Source organism: Peromyscus californicus, unplaced genomic scaffold, assembly GCF_007827085.1.
Source record: "Peromyscus californicus insignis strain IS unplaced genomic scaffold, ASM782708v3 Scaffold_11__1_contigs__length_118956290, whole genome shotgun sequence".
Lineage (NCBI taxonomy): Eukaryota > Metazoa > Chordata > Mammalia > Rodentia > Cricetidae > Peromyscus > Peromyscus californicus.
This window is the reverse complement of record NW_026294402.1, coordinates 48,121,151-48,141,362: the sequence shown is the minus strand read 5'-3', so window position 1 is coordinate 48,141,362 and position 20,212 is coordinate 48,121,151. Positions and strand designations below refer to the sequence as shown.

At 44.0% G+C, this 20,212-nt stretch overlaps 1 protein-coding gene across 4 annotated transcripts in view; it reads left to right on the top strand.

Annotated features, from left to right (window-relative positions):
* The first annotated feature begins 269 nt into the window (after positions 1-269).
* Positions 270-20,212, top strand: part of Acat1 (acetyl-CoA acetyltransferase 1) — a 36,304-nt gene continuing 16,361 nt past the window's right edge. For 3 of the 4 annotated variants that reach the window (XR_008222821.1, XR_008222820.1, XM_052760452.1), the window contains exons 1-9: positions 270-419; positions 9,932-9,979; positions 11,839-11,956; positions 12,751-12,846; positions 13,039-13,139; positions 15,617-15,760; positions 16,239-16,389; positions 18,037-18,132; positions 19,980-20,093. Coding sequence is in view for 2 of the 4 variants with exons in the window: in XM_052760452.1 (XP_052616412.1) it covers positions 357-419; positions 9,932-9,979; positions 11,839-11,956; positions 12,751-12,846; positions 13,039-13,139; positions 15,617-15,760; positions 16,239-16,389; positions 18,037-18,132; positions 19,980-20,093 (931 nt within the window). In the remaining 2 variants the exon portion in view is untranslated. The remainder of the gene's footprint in view (positions 420-9,931; positions 9,980-11,838; positions 11,957-12,750; positions 12,847-13,038; positions 13,140-15,616; positions 15,761-16,238; positions 16,390-18,036; positions 18,133-19,979; positions 20,094-20,212) is intronic. The other variant, XM_052760447.1, reaches the window with a different exon arrangement.

Genomic DNA, 20,212 nt, shown 5'->3' with positions numbered 1-20,212 from the left:
GTATTAACATTTACCAATATCCTTTGTCTGGGTAGACACAGTCACACGGTCAGGCGCAGCTAAATGAATGGAAAGTGTTAAGCATTACGGAAATGACAAGCGTCAAGAGGTCAAAAGCGGTTTAAATTGCACTAGCCAGGTGTAATTACCACGTTGGTTATTTGTCAGTTTTCTCCTGGAAGACTAGTGCCAGGTCCCGCCCCCTGGCTGCGGGCCAATCCCAGCCTAGCGCAGCGATCTCGGGCTGCTATTGGAGGAGAGGGCCGGGGCGGCGCCCGCCGCGACGTTGCGGGGTCTGCGGTGGAAAGTGGAGGCCGCAGTGCATTTCTCTGCCCTTGACAGCCCTTCGCGTCTCCATGGCTGCCCTGGCGGCTCTGCGCGGCGGCGTCCGCCGGCCTCTGCTTCGCGGGCTGCTGCAGGTGAGCCGTGGTCAATTCCGGGGGAGCCCGCCGCCGGCCGTCCAAGGTTCCGCCCTCCCGCAAGGCCCGGGCAGAGCCGCCTGGGGGTGAGGATGGGGCTCGCCGGCGTCAGCGCCCACCACGCGCGCTCGGGGCAGTGTGTCCCCGTGTCTGTCTGTGCTGCTGTCACACTGGCCGGGACAGCGAGGCCTGGGCCTGGCCAGGCGCGATCTCAGGCTGCAGAGATCCGAGCCTCTTTACAGGCCCAGGAGTTTCGTAGACGTTCTTTAAAGCATACTTACCGAGTTTATTGTCTTTAACTTTTTTTTTTTTAAACCGGTAGCTAATCATTGGTTTAATTATTGGTCTTATCAGAACTGCGGCACTATGTGATAATCAAATGATACTATACAGCCGCTCCTTAAAAGCTAACAAGATGGCTACTCAGACAGTACAAGAAATAAAATATATTTGGAGCGAGTGCCTGTTTTCTGGTTGTTGCCTCTTTTCTGATTGTTTTGTTTGGGGAGCACTATAGTGACAAACCTTTGCAAGAATTTATTTTTGCAAATGTTGCATTCCAGAAAATGCCTAACAGTCTTGGGAATGGGTGAGAAACTCCATAATGTGGTTGTGAAGCTTGACGTTTCCAATTTGGATGCAATAGGAAGCTTTGAAGTCCACCTACGTTCTAAGAGTCTGCAGTTAGGTCTGGATGGCTAACGTCTCGTTTCTATAATAATCAGGGTTCATGGAACTGGGTAGTGCTGGCAATAGAAGCTGAAAGAGAGCAGTGCTATGCAAGAGATTGCGAAAGAATAATGCAGGCCGTGAGGGTGAGGGTGAAAGCTGAGGGTAAAGGAACTATAAAATTAATCTTACTTGAGTTGCTGGTGCCTGCAGTTCTAGCCCCTGCACAGGCCGAGGCAAGAGGAGGAGCTTGAGCTCAAGGGTTCCAACCCACGTGGGCAGTTTGGGGATACCCAGTCTCAAAAAGATAAAAAAAAAAAAAAAATCCCGAGTGACTGGGATAATAGGAAAGCCAGAAGGATAGTTTATTTTCTATTCTGGAGATGAGCAGTCCTCACCTATAAAATAAGTGTTCCCAAGAAAGACACTAGTGTCTTTTGCCTCCTGATCCTCTCTTCTATCTTTTCTCCTTCCTCCTCTCTCTCTTTTCTCTCTGTCCACTTGGTTTTGCTGTATAGGTCAGATTGACTTGGAACTCCTCGTTCCCCTGTTTCAGCCTCTGGATTAAACAGCAGTGGTTGAAAGAGCAGGCCATCATGCCTAGAGGAGTTCTTGATCAGTTTCTTAGTTTCATTGGGGTGGCTGGAGAAATTATAGTGAAATCAGGCTCCCTGAGATTCCGAATAACGTTGCGTAGATGAATTAGATAAGCCAGGTACTTGAGGTGTGTCAAAACAAAAAGTGTGCAGCGCCTTCTTAGTTTACACTTAAGATTTTATAACCAAGTGCAGAATACATTCTGCCTGAGAATAATGAGCCTGAGCCAGTACAGTGGAGTCCATCTGTATGTCATTCCACCCTGAAGAAGCTGAGGCAGAAGGATTGTGAATTTGGGACTATCTATCCTGCGCTGCATAGTGAGAACCTATCTCAGAACAGTGCAACCAGAATAACACTGGATCCAGGTATAGAACAGGAGTTTGAAGGAGGGATTGCTGCATAGCATCGAATGCAATGTAAGGGTCGGTGAGTCTCCTACCCTCTCAGTCCTGACTTCTCTTCCCAGCACTGATTCCTGTCGTCATCGTCCGTCCCCGCCCTGCCCCCCAGCTGCCTGTGTTCCGGGCTCCTTTTACCACCTGTGGGTTGTGTAGCAGACGCTATGCGCTTCCCTCCCCTTCGTAAAAGCCGGGTGTTGGTTTTAAGACGGTCTCTAGAATGCATGCTCTTCCTGCCTCGGCGTCTTGAGTATTGGAATTAACAGTCAGGTGCCACCACGTGTTTGGGATCCAAGCCAAGTTCTCCAGCCCAGTTCACGTTGTTAAACTCTAGAGATGACCTGTTGGAGGTCACTTAAATTAAGCAACCATTTATTTAACCACCGAAATCCTTTTCTAAAAAGCATTTTCAATATTCCTTGCTGTGTTGTGGAAAGGAATTCGACCTTTTACCCGTTGCGTGGGCTCCTTCACCTTTGCTTTCAAATACACACAAGCCTGTAGACGGTCAACAAACCTTTATGGGACTTTATTGGATCTGGTTATCTGTCTGTCTTTTTAACGCCCGTCTCGTGGAGCCCATGCTGCCCTTGAACTTCTGGTCCTTTTGCCTCCATTTCTCAAGCACTGAGATTGCAGGAATGTGCCGCCGTGTCTAGCATATTGGGCAGGCTCTTACAGTTATTTTAACATGCAGAATTCACCTGTGGTTTTTCTTTTTTTCTGTGTCTCTGGTTATACCTATACCTACAAAGAAGCAATAAAAAAAAATGAGTGTCATTGTTGACAGTCTTGGCCAGAGAAGCAAATAATCACTGGTCAACAAGCAATGCAGTGCTTTGGGGAGGGCAGTGCCTCAGGCTGTTAAGGTGTCTCTTATTATTTTATTTAGTAAGGTAGAGATTTATAATGGTCAGATGCCAACACTAGAGGCTCTAGAGGACTTGATAGGACTTGCCTTCCCTGGCTTCATGACTTCAGGTGCTGGGTCTGCCAGGGTTCACATTCCTGTCTGTGAAAGGGGACCAGCAGTACCCGTGGCTGCTCCTAACTTTAAAGGTATTCCGGGTCTTTGTGTCCAGCCCTCTGTACCCCATAACAGTAGCCTCACTAGCCGTCGGCTGCCCTCCTGCCCTATTTTCTAGCCTGCTCCATTCAGCTCTTTATGCTGTGGCTGCAGTGTTCGTGGGAAAGCCGTCTGTGAGTGGCTGGGGATGGCATGGGCAGAATCCCGACCTTTCCCATGTCTGTAGCTACTACTTAGGGCCTCAGCAAGCAGTCTCCCTGTGAGCCCTGCACTCCGCTGCCCTCCTGCCCTCCGCTGCTCGATGCTCGTCTTGAGTTTAGTGTAGGCTGATTGCCTCTCATAATGGGCTGGCAGCTCCCTGAGTCTCACGTGCTCTTTTCCTAGTTCTTCCCAAGGCTGACTCTGCTTCTCAGCTCTGCCACCATCCTGTAAGGTCCTCCTGTTTTTGCTGCTTTTTTAAGGTATTACTGGGATTTTGGTTTTCAGCCTTGTTAGTGAATGTCAGACTTTGTTCGGATGCTTGCTTAGCACTTGCAGCCCTTGGGGAGATAAGAAGTAAAGGAAATCATGTCGTGTAACTCACCATGTAGTGGGAAGACTGTGGGGCCGTCTCAGGTTAAACAGTTATGTCTTGGAGGAACAATAAGAAGTGCATAGGTCGCCGGGCGGTGGTGGCGCACGCCTTTAATCCCAGCACTCGGGAGGCAGAGGCAGGCGGATCTCTGTGAGTTCGAGGCCAGCCTGGTCTCCAAAGCGAGTTCCAGGAAAGGCGCAAAGCTACACAGAGAAACCCTGTCTCGAAAAACCAAAAAAAAAAAAAAAGTGCATAGGTCAAATACAGTACATCTAAAGACGTTTTTAAAGGGTCTAGGGAGATGGCTCAGTGGTTAAGAGCAGTGGCAACTTTTGTGGAGGATAAGGGTTTGGTTCCCAGCACCTACATTGTAGCTAACAACCATCTGTAACTTCTGTTCTGGGGATCTGACACCCTCTTCTGATTTCTTGGGCACCAGGCAGGCATATTGTACACATTAAAAACATGAGCACACAAAAGCACACACACATAAACTTAAAAAGAGAAGAACGTGGGTAGGATACTATGGAGGTAAAATAGAAGTCCCTCCTCTGCCAGGTCTGGTTGGGTAGGGTTCCTGGGTTGGCTGTACAGCTGAGCTGTGCTTGCCTGGACTGGTTTTATTCATTTAGCACATATTTATTACATAATGTTCAGTGTTCCTTCTTCAGTTGTTATTAATTTTCAGACAGTCTCACTATGTAGCCCGAGTTGGCCTCCATCTTGTACTTGGCCTGCAGGCTTCCCAAGTGCCGAGATCTCAGGCATGTTCTACCACACTGAATTCTGTCGTTCATTCTTCAGAATTTTGATGCTGGGAACATCATGACCCGGAACCACGATCCGGGTCTCAGGGCGATGGCATTATGTTTGGGGGAGGGGCAAGCGCTGATGTCAGTGTTCAATACATACTTCTAAGACGGAAAAGTTACTCTGAAGGAAGAAATGATGGTGTCAATATAAGAAAGAGTCAAACAATACAGGTCAACTTTGTTATGTGTTATCTAGAAACAGGGTCCTACTGTAACTTAAGCTATCCTGGAACTCGCTATGGAGCCCAGCTGGCTTTGGACTCAGGATCCCCCTGCCTCTGCTTCCCTAATGCTGGAATTACAGGTGTGTGCTCGCATCCTTGGTGGCCCAACTTAATTAAGTAATTAAAGAAGATCCTGTAGGGTTTGGCATTTGAGCTTAGACATGAAGACTAAAAACAAACCAGCCGGGCCAGAGATGGCTCAGTGGGTAAAGCGGCAACCGTAGTTCAGATCCCTGGACTCACGTTAGATGTGGTAATGCGCCTCTGTAATTAGCACTCCTCCCGTGAGATGGGAGACGGAGATAGAGTTGCCCGAAGTTCTTGGACTAACCACATAGGCGGAAACAAGAGAGGCGCTACCTCAATCAGGTACCTCCCAATGACTTACACATGTGTGCCATGATAAATGCGCGCACGCATGCAAACACACACACACACACACACACACACACACACACACACACACTATGTTTAATAAAAAAGGGAAGCTGCACATGGTGTCCCACACCTTTAATCCCAGCACTCAGGAGGCAGAAACACTAAGTTTGAGTTCAGCCTGGTCTACATAGTGAGTTTCAGTCCAGCCAAGGCTACAAAGTGAGACCCTGTCACAAATAAACAAAACAAAGACCCCAAGTAAAGTTAGTCTGCATGATTTACTGTGAAATACTCAATAAAACAGACTGATATTTCCCAAAGAAGAAAGGAGAGTCCAGAGTTGTTGAGGTTGAAAAGATTGTAGTTAAACATTCATTTTTTTTAAATAAATATAATTTTTTAAAAGTACAGATAGTGATAGTGCCAGTGTATACAAGTCCATAAAGGTATACCATTGTTTTCTGTTACATACCCAGGGTGGTGACTAGAGCCACATACATACATGGGTAAATGTCCACACTTATTATTGTGTGTGCATATGTTTCATAAAAATAGCTTTACACTGGGCAGTGGTGGCATATGCCTTTAATCCCAGTACTTGAGAGGCAGGGGCAGGTGGATCTCTGTGAGTTTGGGGCCAGCCTGGTCTACAGAGCGAGTTCCAGGATAGCCAAGGCTACACAGAGGAGCCCTGTCTCAAAAAAACAAAATAAATAAAAATTAAAAAATAGCTTTGCATGTGCATATGGACAAGTGCTTACTAAACAGGACTGACTGCTTAAAGTTAAACATAAAGTTCTTAACCCAAGATTGATAACTGTAGCCCTGTCTGGATTTCACTGGGCTACTGTGCAAAGTCCTGAAGTGTTTGATTTTGCTGCACAGACAATGTTGACCTTGCTTGGAGTCAACAGTGGTAAACTGGCAAAGATCACAGGTAACAAGGGCAAGGAGACACTACAGGCAATATGGGAAATGTCAAAGTCCACTGTAATGTGGGCTGCAGATGTTTTTATTTAAATTTTTCAGGCTAAAGAAGCCAGACAAGAATGCATTTACATGCGTAGGGAATGATCCAGAAGGAAGAGGGAGAAATGATGTACCATAGGAAAGGATGCATGTGGCGTGAGAGCCCAGTGGACACATAGGCACCCTTCAGTGAAAATGAACCAGACACTTGCAAGAAAAGACTGAGTAAAGATGGACACGACCCCACTTTACAGCAGCTAAGAGCATCATTTGGGGGTGATACTGGGCTTAGAGCGAGGGACACACACTCTACCACTAAGTGCACTCTCCATTCAGAGAGGGAACTGATGAAGAGATATAATAACACAAATTCTTGGACATTCAAAGAGAGGCAATCAGTGCAGCTGGCCTTGCTGGACCCTGAGTAGACAGTCCCTGACCGTGGACTCTGCCGCCTCTTGAAGTATGTGCCACGTGCCTGTTTCTTGTGTGTTTGTGCTGTTCCTTCCATAATCTACTTGCTTGTGGCTTTTCTCTCTGGGCTCTAACCTCTGCTCTTACATGGTGTTGGCTGACTGAGGTCTGACTGGCTTCAGCCCCTCATAATGATTCAGCTTAAGTACTGATTGTCAACTGACCCAGGCTCTCAGGGTGCCAACCAGGGTAAGTCTAGTCCATTCTTGGTGCCGTGAGCTCTGCTCAGAGCTGGTGATGGAGTTGTTTTGTAGGGACTTAAGGTTGCCCCTTACGGAGGAAGAGTGTAGCTGATGGCGATGACTGGCGTGTTTACCATATCAGAACTTTTATTCCGAGCTGTACTGCAGACAGTGTGATAGTGGACAAGCAGATTGCATGTAAACAATACCCTGATTTATATGTAGAGGGTGTGTTTGTGCAGGACAGCCATTGAGCAGATGCTTGGGCCTTGCCTACTTGAGCATAGATGTGTTTCCTGGTCATGGCTGAGTGCACTGTCACTTAAGGGGTTGTGTAAAGCTCAGAGTAAAAACAAACACGTACCTTCTTAACTAGCAACTAATATCATGTATTGTGCTAATATCAGATTTAAACAGTAGGGTGAAACAGGCTTTTCAGTGGAGCGTGGGATTTGAAGACCACTGCTCAAACCAAGGACTCTTTCTCCTTTGAACCCCAGGGCTAGCTTGCTTATGTATGGTACTGTTCTTGTTCTTATCAAACTCTAAGGAATATGTCCAGGTAATTTTGACACTTCTCTACAAGCTTGTATAGCTGCTGGAGTATAAAGTCCATGGTAACAGATCTCAATCTTTATAATGCCTTTTTTCCCCCCTTTTTTGTTTTTTTGAGACAGGGTTTCTCTATGTAGCTTTGGAGCCTTTCCTGGAACTCACTCTGTAGCCCAGGCTGGATCACAGAGATCTGCCTGCCTTTGCCTCCTGAGTGCTGGGATTAAAGGCCACCATTGCCCAGCAATAATGCCTTCTTAAGGTAAATAAGCTCAAGTGTTTTGTTGAACAAAGAAGGATCAAATAGTTGTATGCATGTTGGTCACAACAAAGACTGTGAAAACCTCTTCAAAACAGAAGATATATTGAAATTTTGTGATGTTAACATTTTAAAATCAAATCCAGACTAAGTTGTTTGTATAGCAAAGTTGATTGCATGGCCTTCCCCCGTCAAAATCTCTCATACTTTCCTTGAGAAAAACCATTGCTGTGGAGCCAGCCACTGCTGTTCCAAAAAGTATGCCATGTCAAGCTGCCATTTGTATATACTTCTGCCATTTAAACACTGTGAAAACCAGTTTGGTTACCATGGCTGTTCCTGTTTATAACTCCATTGTCAAGCTTATGTTTTATTCTGAGTTTTAAGTTGAAAGTTTTAGTTATCTGCATTCAGTTAGGACAGCGTGTTTGCTTAATCTGCGAAAAGCTAAATTCCTGGGTCACCTGCAAGTCTAGACTTTTGTGGTCTGTTTATTGCTCTTTGCATGAGCTATAACTGCACACTGTAACTATCAGTGGAATATATGCTGCTGCTTTTGAATGTTAGGCTTGCTGACCTCACGTCCAACTTCAGATCAGTTAGGGCTTTGAACTCTGCCCTACATTTTCAGAATGTTTCCTTTGTTAACATTTGTTTCCACAAATAGTGTGGAAAGAATTAAGCTGTCTTTCTTTCTGTTCCTTTGGGTGGAGTGCTGAGGACCAACCAACTAGAACCTCACACATGCCAAGCACTCAACTCTACCACTCAGCTGTACCCCAGCCCCTCTTTTACTTCTTAAGAATGATCTGGTAATATAGGCCATATGATATGAGGTATGTAGATCAAGAGACCCTTGCTGGAAGGTCTTGGGGATAATAGCAAGTTTTACTTAATTTTTTTCCCATACAGTTAGTCTTTTTTAAAAAAATTGTGTGTGTGTGTGTGTGTGTGTGTGTGTGTGTGTGTGTGTGTGTGTACCATGTAAGTGCTGGTGCCCATGAAAGCCCTAAGAGGAAGTTGGAGCTCCTGGAACTGGAGTCAGGTAGTCGTGAACCACCCAATGTGCATGCTAGAACACAGTCTGGGTCCTCTCAAAGAGTATCCTCTTCACCACTGTCCCTGCATACTTCAGAATTAAACGATGAGAACTGTGAACCTGTAAGATTACATAATTAAGAAGTTAATGTATCTTAAATTATATTTTACTCGGGAGGCTGAGGTAGGAGGAGTGTGTGTTCAAGGCTACTCTGGGTCCTAATGAATTTGAGGTCAGCCTGGGCAGTATAGGAAGGTGCTTTTTCAAACATGTAGCCCAACACTAGAGATATAGTTCAGCTGATAGAGTGGCTGCCTGGTATGCACAGAGCTGGGGTTTGATCCACATCTCCAAAAACCCAGGTGTGGCTCAAGCCTGTAAGCTGAGCATTTGGGAAGTGGAGAGGCAGGAGAACCAGAAGTTCAAATATTTCACTATACAGTGAGTTTGAAGCCAGGCTCGTTCATGTGAGATCTTGTCTCAGAACCAAAAACAAAACCCTCAAAACAAACCCACCAAACAAAACCCCTAAATTGTAGTAAGTATGTACTTTATAATTAGGAATCCTTTTTGTTGTTGTTATGTTTACTTACATAGTTTTAAGGGCTAGAAAGCTAGCCCAGTGGTTAAGAGCTCTAGCTGTTCTTGCAGAGGACTTGAGTTCAATTCCTAACATCCATACAGCAGTTCACAACTATCTATATCTCCAGTCCCAGGGGATCTGATGCCTTCTGTCCTCCATTGACGCTTCATGAATGTGGTACAAAGACATACATGAAGACAAAATGCCCATACACATAAAATAAATAACATTAAAAATAAAGTTTTAAAATGGCAATTCATCAGAAGTTAAAATGTATGTTTCCAATGAACAGCTTACAAAAAAGAAATATTTATTATAACCATTTTCCTTTTTTTTTTTTTTTGAAGAGCTGAAGACTGAACCCAGGGCCTTACGCTTGCTAGGCAAGCGCTTAACCACTGAGCTAAAATCCCCAACCCCAGGTTTTTCTCTCTCTCTTTTTTTTTTTAATTTATTATGTATACAGTGTTCTGCCTGCATATATGTGTATCGGCCAGAAGAGGGCACCAGATCTCATTACAGATGGTTGTGAGCCACCATGTGGTTGCTGGGAATTGAACTCAGGACCTCTGGAAGAACAGCTAGTGCTCTTAACCTCTGAGCCACCTCTCCAGCCCCTCCTTATGATTTTTAAAAGTGGTGTATATAGATTGTGTAAAACTTAAAAACAAAAGTGTAAAAATGAAAATCATCTTAATTCTATTATTTATTGCTAAGTATAAAATCAATGGATGAATTTTAAAATATTGTAACATAAACATTTATTTTACAGGAAGTAAGATGTCTGGAGCGAAGTTATGCATCCAAACCCACTTTGAATGTAAGTATAAATTTAAATAGCACTGTATAGTTTCAAGAACTTAAAGGACTATTGCCAGTAGAGCTGCACATGTTGCTAGGTATGGTGGCTGATGCTTGCCGTCTGCGCTCTCAGGAGGGTGAAGCCAGAGGCCTGAGGATTAGCAGCCCTGTCTCAAGCAAACAGACCAAACCACAGTTGCATGTATTTATATCTTGAATGTATTTGAAAATTAACAGGGTTATGCAGTGTTTAGAGAAAGCTAACAATGCACACACTAAGTTCCTGCATTATCACAAAAGTTCGTTCAGTCCATAATTCTCCATAATCCACCACAAAACAGTCCTCCTCTAAAACTGTGGAGAAAACTTCCTTTAAAACTTCCTTTAGTGGGGGCTGGAGAGATGGCTCAGAGGTTAAGAGCACCGACTGCTCTTACAGAGGTCCTGAGTTCAATTCCCAGCACCCACATGGTGGCTCACAACCATCTGTAATGATATCTGGCGCCCTCTTCTGTATATGTAATAAATAAATAAATCTTTAAAAAAAAAAAAAAAAAACCTTCCTTTAGTATGAGGGGCCTGCATTGCATTGTGGGTGGTGTAGTGCAGTGGACATGTGGGAGACTTGACAACAGAGGGACTGACTACGTGGGGTAGACCGGAAGGGCCTTTCCTTCATGTCCTAGTTACTGCTTTCTGCCTTTGTTTATAGGTTCCCAAAGTGACACCAAATCTTTTCATCCTTTTAATGCATCTAATGTTTAGTAGGAGATTGTAGAATCCAAATGTGAGGAAAATGTGTTTTATAGTATTGATGAGGACTTTTATCTACCTTTCCTTATTTTCTAGTTTATATGGTTCTGGCTGTGTCCTAATTGATACTATTCTATGTAGCCTACACATCTGGATTGTTAGCCCAGAGTTTTGTCAATAAAGGAGCTTTTGGGTAGTGTTGTTTGTTTTTTATTTTAAAAGCTTTATGAATGGCACTAGAGATATGGCTAAGTGGTTAAGAGCATTTGCTGCTCTTCCACAGGACCTGAATTTAGTTCCCAGTATCCAAGTTACTGGTTTTAAAACTTTGTTATTGTTGAGTATGGTGGTGTACACCTCTAACCCTAGCACTCAGGAGGCAGAGGTAGGCAACTCTGATTTCATTGGCAGTCAAGACTACATATCAAGTTCCATGCGGGCCAAAGTTACGTGTCATAAAAACAAAACAAAACAAACAGAAAGAAAACCAAAAAGCTCCCCAAAGAAACCAAACTCTATTATCTGGGGTTTGTGCGTGCATGGTGTGTATGTATGCATGTATGTATGCATGCACGTGTGTATGCACGTGTGCACTCTCATGTGTGCATATACAGATGGAAGTAAGAGGACAGCCTTGCAGACATTTTTCTTGAGATCAGACTCGGGTTGTAAGGCGAGCATTGAAAGTCCTCTACCTGCTCAGCCACCTTGACTGCCCCAGTTCTTAAGGCTTTGACTAGGCAAAACTTAAGCTTCTGGCCTTAAACCTCCCAGAGAGAACTGGGAAGGGTTTTTATGTCTGCTTTCGAATTTGCCTTCATTTCTCCTCCACCTCGATCATTCCCTCTGTTGTGTCCACCCCCTGCATCCTGTGCCCTGGCCACTGTGGACTGAACCCAGGGCTGTGTGAAGGATAAACAAGCACTCCACCCCTGAGCTAGACCCTAGTCTTGCCTTTCTGCTGTGACTTAAATTGTGGAGTGTCATGGTGCTGTCCAGCTGCTCAAACATTATTTTAATCCTTGCTAACTTACGATTCATAAGTCGTCTGAATATGAATGTTTATTAAATGAAATGGCATTTGAGTATGCCTATGCTAATTTTTACCTTTTTCTGCCCTGCCAGGAAGTGGTTATAGTAAGCGCTATACGAACTCCCATTGGATCCTTCCTGGGCAGCCTGGCCTCTCAGCCAGCCACCAAGCTTGGTTCTATTGCAATTCAGGGAGCAATTGAAAAGGCAGGTCAGTGGCTGCATTGTTTGGAGTTGAGGGGGCAAATGATTGGGGGACACAATTGTTTTGCATTTACTGTATGTATAACAGAAATTACGCGGTTCCTACATATCTAAATTCCCTTGTTCTTGGTAGGAATGAAACTCAAAACTGACAGGAAAAAGAAATTCCTGCCCCATGTCATGTAATTTGCTTGGTAATCTCCCCTCCCCCCAAAACAGGGTTTCTCTGTGTAACAGTCCTAGCTGTCCTGGATCTGCCTGCCTCTGCCTCCCGAGTGCTGAGATTAAAGGTGTGTGACACCACACCCAGCTTTGCTTGGTAATCTTAATTATTAAATTGAATATTGGGGCTGGAGAGATTACTCAGTGATTAAGAGTGGCTGTTCTTCCAGAGGACTTGGGTTCAGTTTCCAGCACCCACATAGCAGCTTACAACTGTCTGCAACTTCAATTCCAGATGACCCTATGCCCTTTTCTGGCCTCCCTGGGTCCTGCATGCACATGGTATACAGACATACATACAGGCAAAACACCCATATACATAATATATATATATATATATATAAAATCTTAAAAAGAGCTGGGCGGTGGTGGTGCACACCTTTAATCCCAGCACTCGGGAGGCAGAGCCAAGTGGATCTCTGTGACTTCGAAGCCAATCTGGTCTACAGAGCGAGATCCAGGACAGGCTCCAAAACTCCATACACAAACCCTGTCTCGAAAAACAAAAACAAAAACAAAAATCTTGAAAAGAAAGAAATTGAATAAATCCAGGACATTCCTTTCTGCTGTTTTTAAAAGGGATCCCAAAGGAAGAAGTGAAGGAAGTCTACATGGGCAATGTCATCCAAGGCGGTGAAGGGCAGGCCCCCACAAGGCAGGCAGCACTGGGTGCAGGTACAGTGAACACACGTTTGCTTTTATACTTCATGGTCTTGAAGTGTCAAGCTCATTTCAGCTAAGTTAGTAAATGCGTGACTCTTACAGAAAAATAAAATTTGTAGACTGAGCCATGTGCTCTGTTTTAATTGTACAGCTGTATTTGAAAAATGGCTGTTTCTGTTTTTCTAAAGTATGATTTATATTTAGGTTTAGCGATTTCTACCCCGTGTACCACGGTAAACAAGGTTTGTGCTTCAGGAATGAAAGCCATCATGATGGCCTCTCAGAATCTCATGTGTGGGCATCAGGTAAGAAACATCTTCTTTCATCTGTCACTTAAAATAATTCCAAATCCTAGAAAATCCCAATCATCTAAGCACATTTATGCTGCATCCGTGAGATTCATTCTTATTTCTGTTGTATGAATATGAGTGTTTTACCTGCATGTCCGTGAATCACATGTGTGCCTGGTGTTCGGAGGCCAGAAGAGGGCACTGGATCTGCTGGAACTGGAGTTACAGACAGTTATGAGCCACTCTGAGGGTGCAGGGTATCAAACGCTGGAGAACAACACATGCTCTTTACTGCTGGGCCCCATTTCTAGCCTCCCTCCCACTCCCTTTAAAAAGATTTATTTGCCGGGCGGTGGTGGCGCACGCCTTTAATCCCAGCACTCGGGAGGCAGAGCCAGGCGGATCTTTGTGAGTTCGAGGCCAGCCTGGTCTCCAAAGCGAGTTCCAGGAAAGGCGCAAAGCTACACAGAGAAACCCTGTCTCGAAAAACCAAAAAAAAAAAAAAAAGATTTATTTACTTTATTTTATGTGTTCTGCCTGCATGCATGTCCGGTGCCCATGGAGATCAGAAAAGAGTATTGAATATCCTGTTGGATGGTTCTGAACCACCATGTGGGTGCTGGGAATTGAACCTGGGTCTTTGGAAGACCAACAGGTGCTTCTAACCATTGGCCATCTCTCAACCCCCCCCCCCATTTGCTTTTTGCTTTTGTTTTTGTTTTTTGGCTTTTTTTGGGAGGGGGGTTGAGACAGGGTTTCTCTGTGTAGCTTTGGTGCCTGTCCTGGATCTTGCTCTGTAGACCAGGCTGGCCTCGAACTCACAGAGATCCAGAAGACGATGCTGGATCCCCTGGAGCTGGAGTTAGAGGTGGTTGTGAGCTGCCTGATGTGGGTGCTGGAAACTGAACTCGAGCCCTGAGATTCTTTCCTGTTTAACTCATGCCCAATTCTAGCATTTGTGAGGCAGAAGCAGGAGGATTGCAAGTTTGAGGCCTGTTGACTGAAATCTTATCTTTGTCTAAGCCTGAGGAAAAGAGGGACTGCTCAGTGAGTGTGCTGTGGCATTCAGAGGCTGTTCTTTGGCTGTGTCTAGACTTAAGAACTAACATTTCCTCAGTTTTCAGATGGAAGGATACTGAAGTAGCCATAGATAGAAAGTTACAGGGCTAGAGTGAGAAAAACAGAGGTCTTCATTAGAATTTCTTTATTTCTAGACATGCTAGTTTACCACTGTGTATCACAACCAAGCTAAAAGGCAGTGTGACATGTTTTCTCATTATTTCTCACATATGTAAAAAACATTCTTATGGGGCTATAGAAATGGCTCAATGGTAAGAGCACTGGCTGCTCCTCTAGAGGACCTGTGTTCAGTTTCCAGCACCCAGATGGCGGCTCACATCATTTCCACTCCAGTTCTAGGGTATCAGGCATGTATGTGGTACACATATATGCAGGCAAAATACTCATATAGTTGGCGTTTTTGTTTTTGTTTTTTTTACTCTACCCGGCTCCTAAATAAATGCCTGGCCTTAGCTTGGCTTGTTTCTTGCCAGCTTTTCTAACTTAAATCATCCCATTTCTCTTTAACTACATTTTGCCTCTGGGCTTTTTACCCTTCTTTATTCTATATATTTTTCTTCCCTTCTTACTCTGTGGCTGGTTGTGTGGCTAGCCCTGGCATCCTCCTCTCCTCCTTTTCTCGTCCCTCCCTCTTTTTCCTCTCTGCCATCCTAGATTTCCCCTCCTATTTATTCTCTCTGCCTGGCAGCCCCACTTATTTCTCTCCTGCCTTGCTATTGGCCATTCAGCTGTTTATTAGACCAATCAGGTGTTTTAAGCAGGCACAGTAACACAGCTCCACAGAGTTAAACAAATGCAACATAAAAGAATGCAACACATCTTTGCATCATTAAACAAATATTCCACAGCATAAGCAAATATAACACATCTTAAGCTGATATTCCACAACAGTCATATACATAACATATAGAAAATGGAAACAAAAGACCAAACCATACTTCTGTGCTCCCTTTCAGAGAATAAGAAGAGGGTGCATTGAGGTCTGAGCTACTGTGACAGGGACCTTATCATACAAACAGTGTGTGCACACTCTAGAAACTTCAGTTATAGAAGGCATAAAAGGAATAAAGTTTTGTGTTTTTCCTCACATTGTCTCATTTAGCCCAGGCTGGCCTCAACCTCACGATGTACCTGAAATGAACTTGAACTCCTGATCCTCCTGCCCCAGTTTTCCAAGTGCTAGGATTATAGATGGGTCCCACCATACCCAACTTCTAACTTTAATCGTAATTGTCATTGAACATTTGAAACTGTTTTCTTCTAATCAGGGTCAGGTGGTAAAGAGGGCATTCGCTGTGTGACCGTGGTTAGTAAAGCCATACTGGATATGCATTTGTTGACAGCTGTATATGTAAGAGTGCAATAGATTGGCAACTCTGAACTGACCTTGGCTTTTCCTTGCTGCCGAGCAGGATGTGATGGTGGCAGGTGGGATGGAGAGCATGTCAAATGTCCCATATGTAATGAGCAGAGGCGCAACCCCGTATGGTGGGGTCAAACTTGAAGACCTGATTGTAAAAGATGGGCTAACCGATGTCTACAATAAGATTCATATGGTGAGTGCCAGAGGGTGCCAGATCCCCAGGAGCTGGAGTTGGTGGCTCTGAAGCACCTGGCCGGAGAACCTAACTGGGGTACTCCGGAAGAGCAGCCAGGCTCTTGATTCCCGGGGTCTCTCCAGTCCCCAAATGCTGTAGGGAGTGCCATTTACTATATAACTCTTGACTTTTCATAACATGTATTTTAAATACTGAGTTTTAGGGTGGGTTCTCTAAGTGTTTTAGTCATTCACCTTATAAAAATATTTTACTATATCCATTTCTTTAGTGTGGATAACCTATTAAAAAGCTGCCCCACACTTGAGTGGGAGTGGGGTATTTCTTCCTAAAATGGCACTTCTGTTTCTTTCCTGCTACTATTTGAAGACAGGACACAAGGGAGAAGTCCCCTAGAACAGAGGAAGGGAATTTAGAGAAATGGAATTAAACCGCTAACCATTGAGTTATGCAAAGGTAATTTTTTCAAATTTCGCAGGGAAACTGTGCTGAGAATACTGCAAAGAAACTGAATATTGCACGAGGCGAACAGGATACTTATGCTATCAGCTCTTACACCAGAAGTAAAGAAGCATGGGATGCAGGGAAGTTTGCAAATGAAATTACCCCTGTCACGGTCTCAATAAAAGGTAGAGGAAACATTCCAAAATAGGAATTTTGAGTTCAGGTTTTTAGACATTTGCTTTTTCCTTGTTTAGATTTTACTTTGTTTGTTTGGGGTTTTGTTGGTTTATTTGTTTTGTTTTTCAAGTCAGGGTTTCACTGTGTAGTTTAGGCTGTCCTGGAACTCACTCTGTACACCAGGCTGTCCTTGACCTCACAGAGGCCTGCCTGCCTCTCCCTGAGTGCTGGGACTAAAGGTGTGCACCACCACTGCCCAACTAGATTTTACTTTTAATAGATTTTCTGCGTTGTAGAACTGATGTTTCCATTTTAAATGAGTGTTCTCTGTTTATCTGAGCCGAACATATTAACAGTTCTGCTTAAGTTAATAAAGGGAAGGGTCACAGGTCATCCAGGTACACAGTGCACTAAGCTTACTATTTCTATAAAGTATTTTTTCCATTTATTTCTTTGGTTTTATGCTTATGAGGCATGTGCATGCTGTGGTGTGACCTGCAGGAGATGGTTCTCTCCTTCCACCATGTGAGTTCCAGGCTTTGAAGTTAGGTCCTCAGGCTTGTGTGCTTACTGTTTTCGAGAAAATGTATTTATTAGAATTCTTTCTCATGTAAGTGACAGACAGCACATTAGTTGATGTATCTTAAATTTATTTTTTAAAAGATTTTATTCTTACTATTTTGTGCGTGGATGATATGTACACAAGTACAGGTGCCTGATGAGGCCTGAGGTGTTGGATGTCCCACGCTGGGGATACAGGAGGTTGTGAGTTGCCTGATGTAGATGTTGAGAATCAAACTTGAGTTCTCTGGAAGACTAGTGTATGCTCTTAACCACTGAGCTGTCTATCCAGCCATGCTTACATCTATTTATTATTAGTGTGCATATGTGTGTGCACATGTGTGCTCTATGGCCTGCATGTGGAAGTCAGAGGACAATTTTGTAGAATCAGTGTGTTTTTTCTACCTTTACATGGATTCTGGGGATTAAACTCAGATTGTCAAGCTTGTGTGGTGAGCATTTCTGTCTGCTGAGCCATCTCACTGACCCTAAAAAGTATTTTTTCAAAGGAATTTATATTAGAAGCTTACTAGGGTTACCTCCCAGAAATGAAGGATGAATGGCATCCGCCTCTAGAGCCGTGTGTGTTGTGTTCAGAGTCAAAGAAAGAGACCTTCTCCCCAGCTTCACTGGGGTAAATCCATGGTACAGACTCATTAGTTGGTTTGAATCTCTTCCCTGCATGTTCACTATGCCTGGGAGGTGAACACTGGTTCATGCTGCACTGGCTGGGCGTCTACCCTTGGAGTACACACACTGTATGATCACAGTGAGGTCTGTGATCACAGAGACTGGCTGTGGAGCCACACACCTTTAATCACGGCACTTACATTTGAGAGGCAGAGGCAGGAGGATATATGTGCATTTGAGGCTACCCTGGTCTACATTCTGAGCTCCAAGACTGCCAGGATTACATAGAGAGACCACATCCCAAAAGGAAAAAAAAAAGGGTTGGGAAACAATGGGAGTTGTTGGCGTAGGCTTCACATTCTAGATGAACACTTGTTTAGAGTGGCCTAAAGCCTGTCCAGGTACCATGTGTCTCAGTTTCTTTGTTGTCTTGACTGGGTGAGTACTTAGTCTCTCAATTTCAGGTAAGCCAGATGTGGTGGTGAAGGAAGACGAAGAGTACAAGCGTGTTGATTTTAGTAAAGTGCCAAAGCTGAAGACTGTGTTCCAGAAAGAGAATGGTAAGTGGTAAGAAGTCAGACAGAAGGAAGAAACGGGGTTAATGTGCAATGTTTATTCTTGGATTTGCCTAATGCTTTTTTAAGATTTGCTGTGTGGTTTGGCCTGCATGTATGTCTGTGCACCACTTTGTACCTGGTGTCCATGGGGGTTAGAAGACGATTTCTAAACCCCTGGGACTGGAGTTTCAGTTGGGAGCGGACATCTGGGTGCGGGGAACCAAACCCGGGTCCTCCGGAAGAGCAGCCAGGGCTCCTAACTGCCGAACCATGTCTCTTTAGCCTAACAATTGAAACAAAGTAATTGTAGAAAACATCTAGATGTTACTTACCATTTTTAGAATACTGTATTGTTATAAAATTAGCCAAATAATATAAATTCAAGGTAAATTGTTTAACAGTCCATACCTTCAATATATAAGTCCTAGTGGGGGGAGCTATCTAACATGACTGGAGAACTGATTTTCACAGGCAGGCATCTCCATAATTTGTGCATTGAAAATACACATTTACATGTTAATACATTCCTTGAGGCTTCTGCAGATGGCTGTGTTCATTGGTGTTTAGGGCCTTACTTAGCGTATGTTAATCCTGAATGTTGGGACAAATGGAGTCTGTGTTCTGAATATCCTTTTGGGAGGGTGTCCTGGGAATCAAATACAGGAACTCACATGTTAGGCAAGTATTCTACTGAGTCACATGCTTAGCCCTGAATTTCTAAATGGTTTGGAGCTCTCAACTTTGAGAAAATAGGAGCTCTTCAGGGTCGGCTCTGTGCAGCTGTAATACTCTGCTATTAGTTTCCCACTTTCCTGACAGAATTGCTCACTTCTAAGTATAGAAATGATCAGTCATCTTTTTGTCAGCATCATAAAAATTTCATTTTATAAGAGTACATGTTGCTAGGCGGTAGTGGCATATACCTTTAATCCTAGCACTCAGGATGTACAGGCAGGCCTATCTTTTGAGTTTGAAGCTAGCCTGGTCTTCAGAGTGAGTTCTAGGACAGGGATACACAGAGAAACTCTGTCTTGTAAAACAAAAACAAACAAACAAAACAAAAACAAAAAGAAGAGACAGAGAGAGTGAGAGAGGCATGAAAAAAATCCTGAAAAACAAAAGTATATGTTAAACTGGACATGGTAATGCATCACATTGATTCCAGCTCTTGGGAGGCAGAGGCAGGGGGATTTCTGTGAATTCCAGGTCAGCCAAGGTTGCATAATGAGACGTTGTCTCCAAAAATAAAAGGCAGGGAGATCTGAGTTCGAGGCCAGCCTGGTTGACAGAGCAGAGCAAGTTCTAGGACAACCAGGGCTACACACAGAGAAACCCTGCCTTGAAAAACCATAAATAAATAAATAAATAGATAGATAAATAGAATAAACTAATACAGGGTTTCCATTTCAATATTGAACTAGCTCCATTGGCAATTTCTATACACAAAAATCTGATTTAAAGTATATAGCTGAGTGCTTTTAGTATTCACTGACATTCAACTTCAAGTGGAGAATACCTGATTCTGACATGGATTTGGAAACTGCATAGTGTGCTTTAGTTTGGCTTTGCAGAGATGCTGAGAAGAAACATGAGTTGGCCACATGCCAGTACCACCACATGCTTGAGCTACCTCCGAAGAACTCGGCTAAACTCCCACCAGGCACAGTGAGTGGCAGACATCCACTGTGGAGCTAGCTCTGTGCATGTTTCCCCAGGGCAGAAATTATCGCCAGGCCTATCTATAATGTGTCTATATATGTAACAACCAGACAGTGCTCTGTGGGTATTTGTGAGAGAGAAGAGGATGGACTCAGTGAGAAGAATGTGACCTCATGTTTTACTGATTGCAGGCACAGTAACAGCTGCCAACGCCAGCACACTGAATGACGGAGCAGCTGCTGTGGTTCTCATGACTGCAGATGCAGCCCAGAGGCTCAATGTTAAGCCACTAGCACGAATTGCAGGTAGATGTTCTCACCTTGTTTTTCCTCTTTTCTTTTTCTGGTATTGGGAATCCAGGGCTTTTTACACATTGTCTTAGTCAGGGTTACTACTGCTGTGATGAAACACCATGACCAAAGCA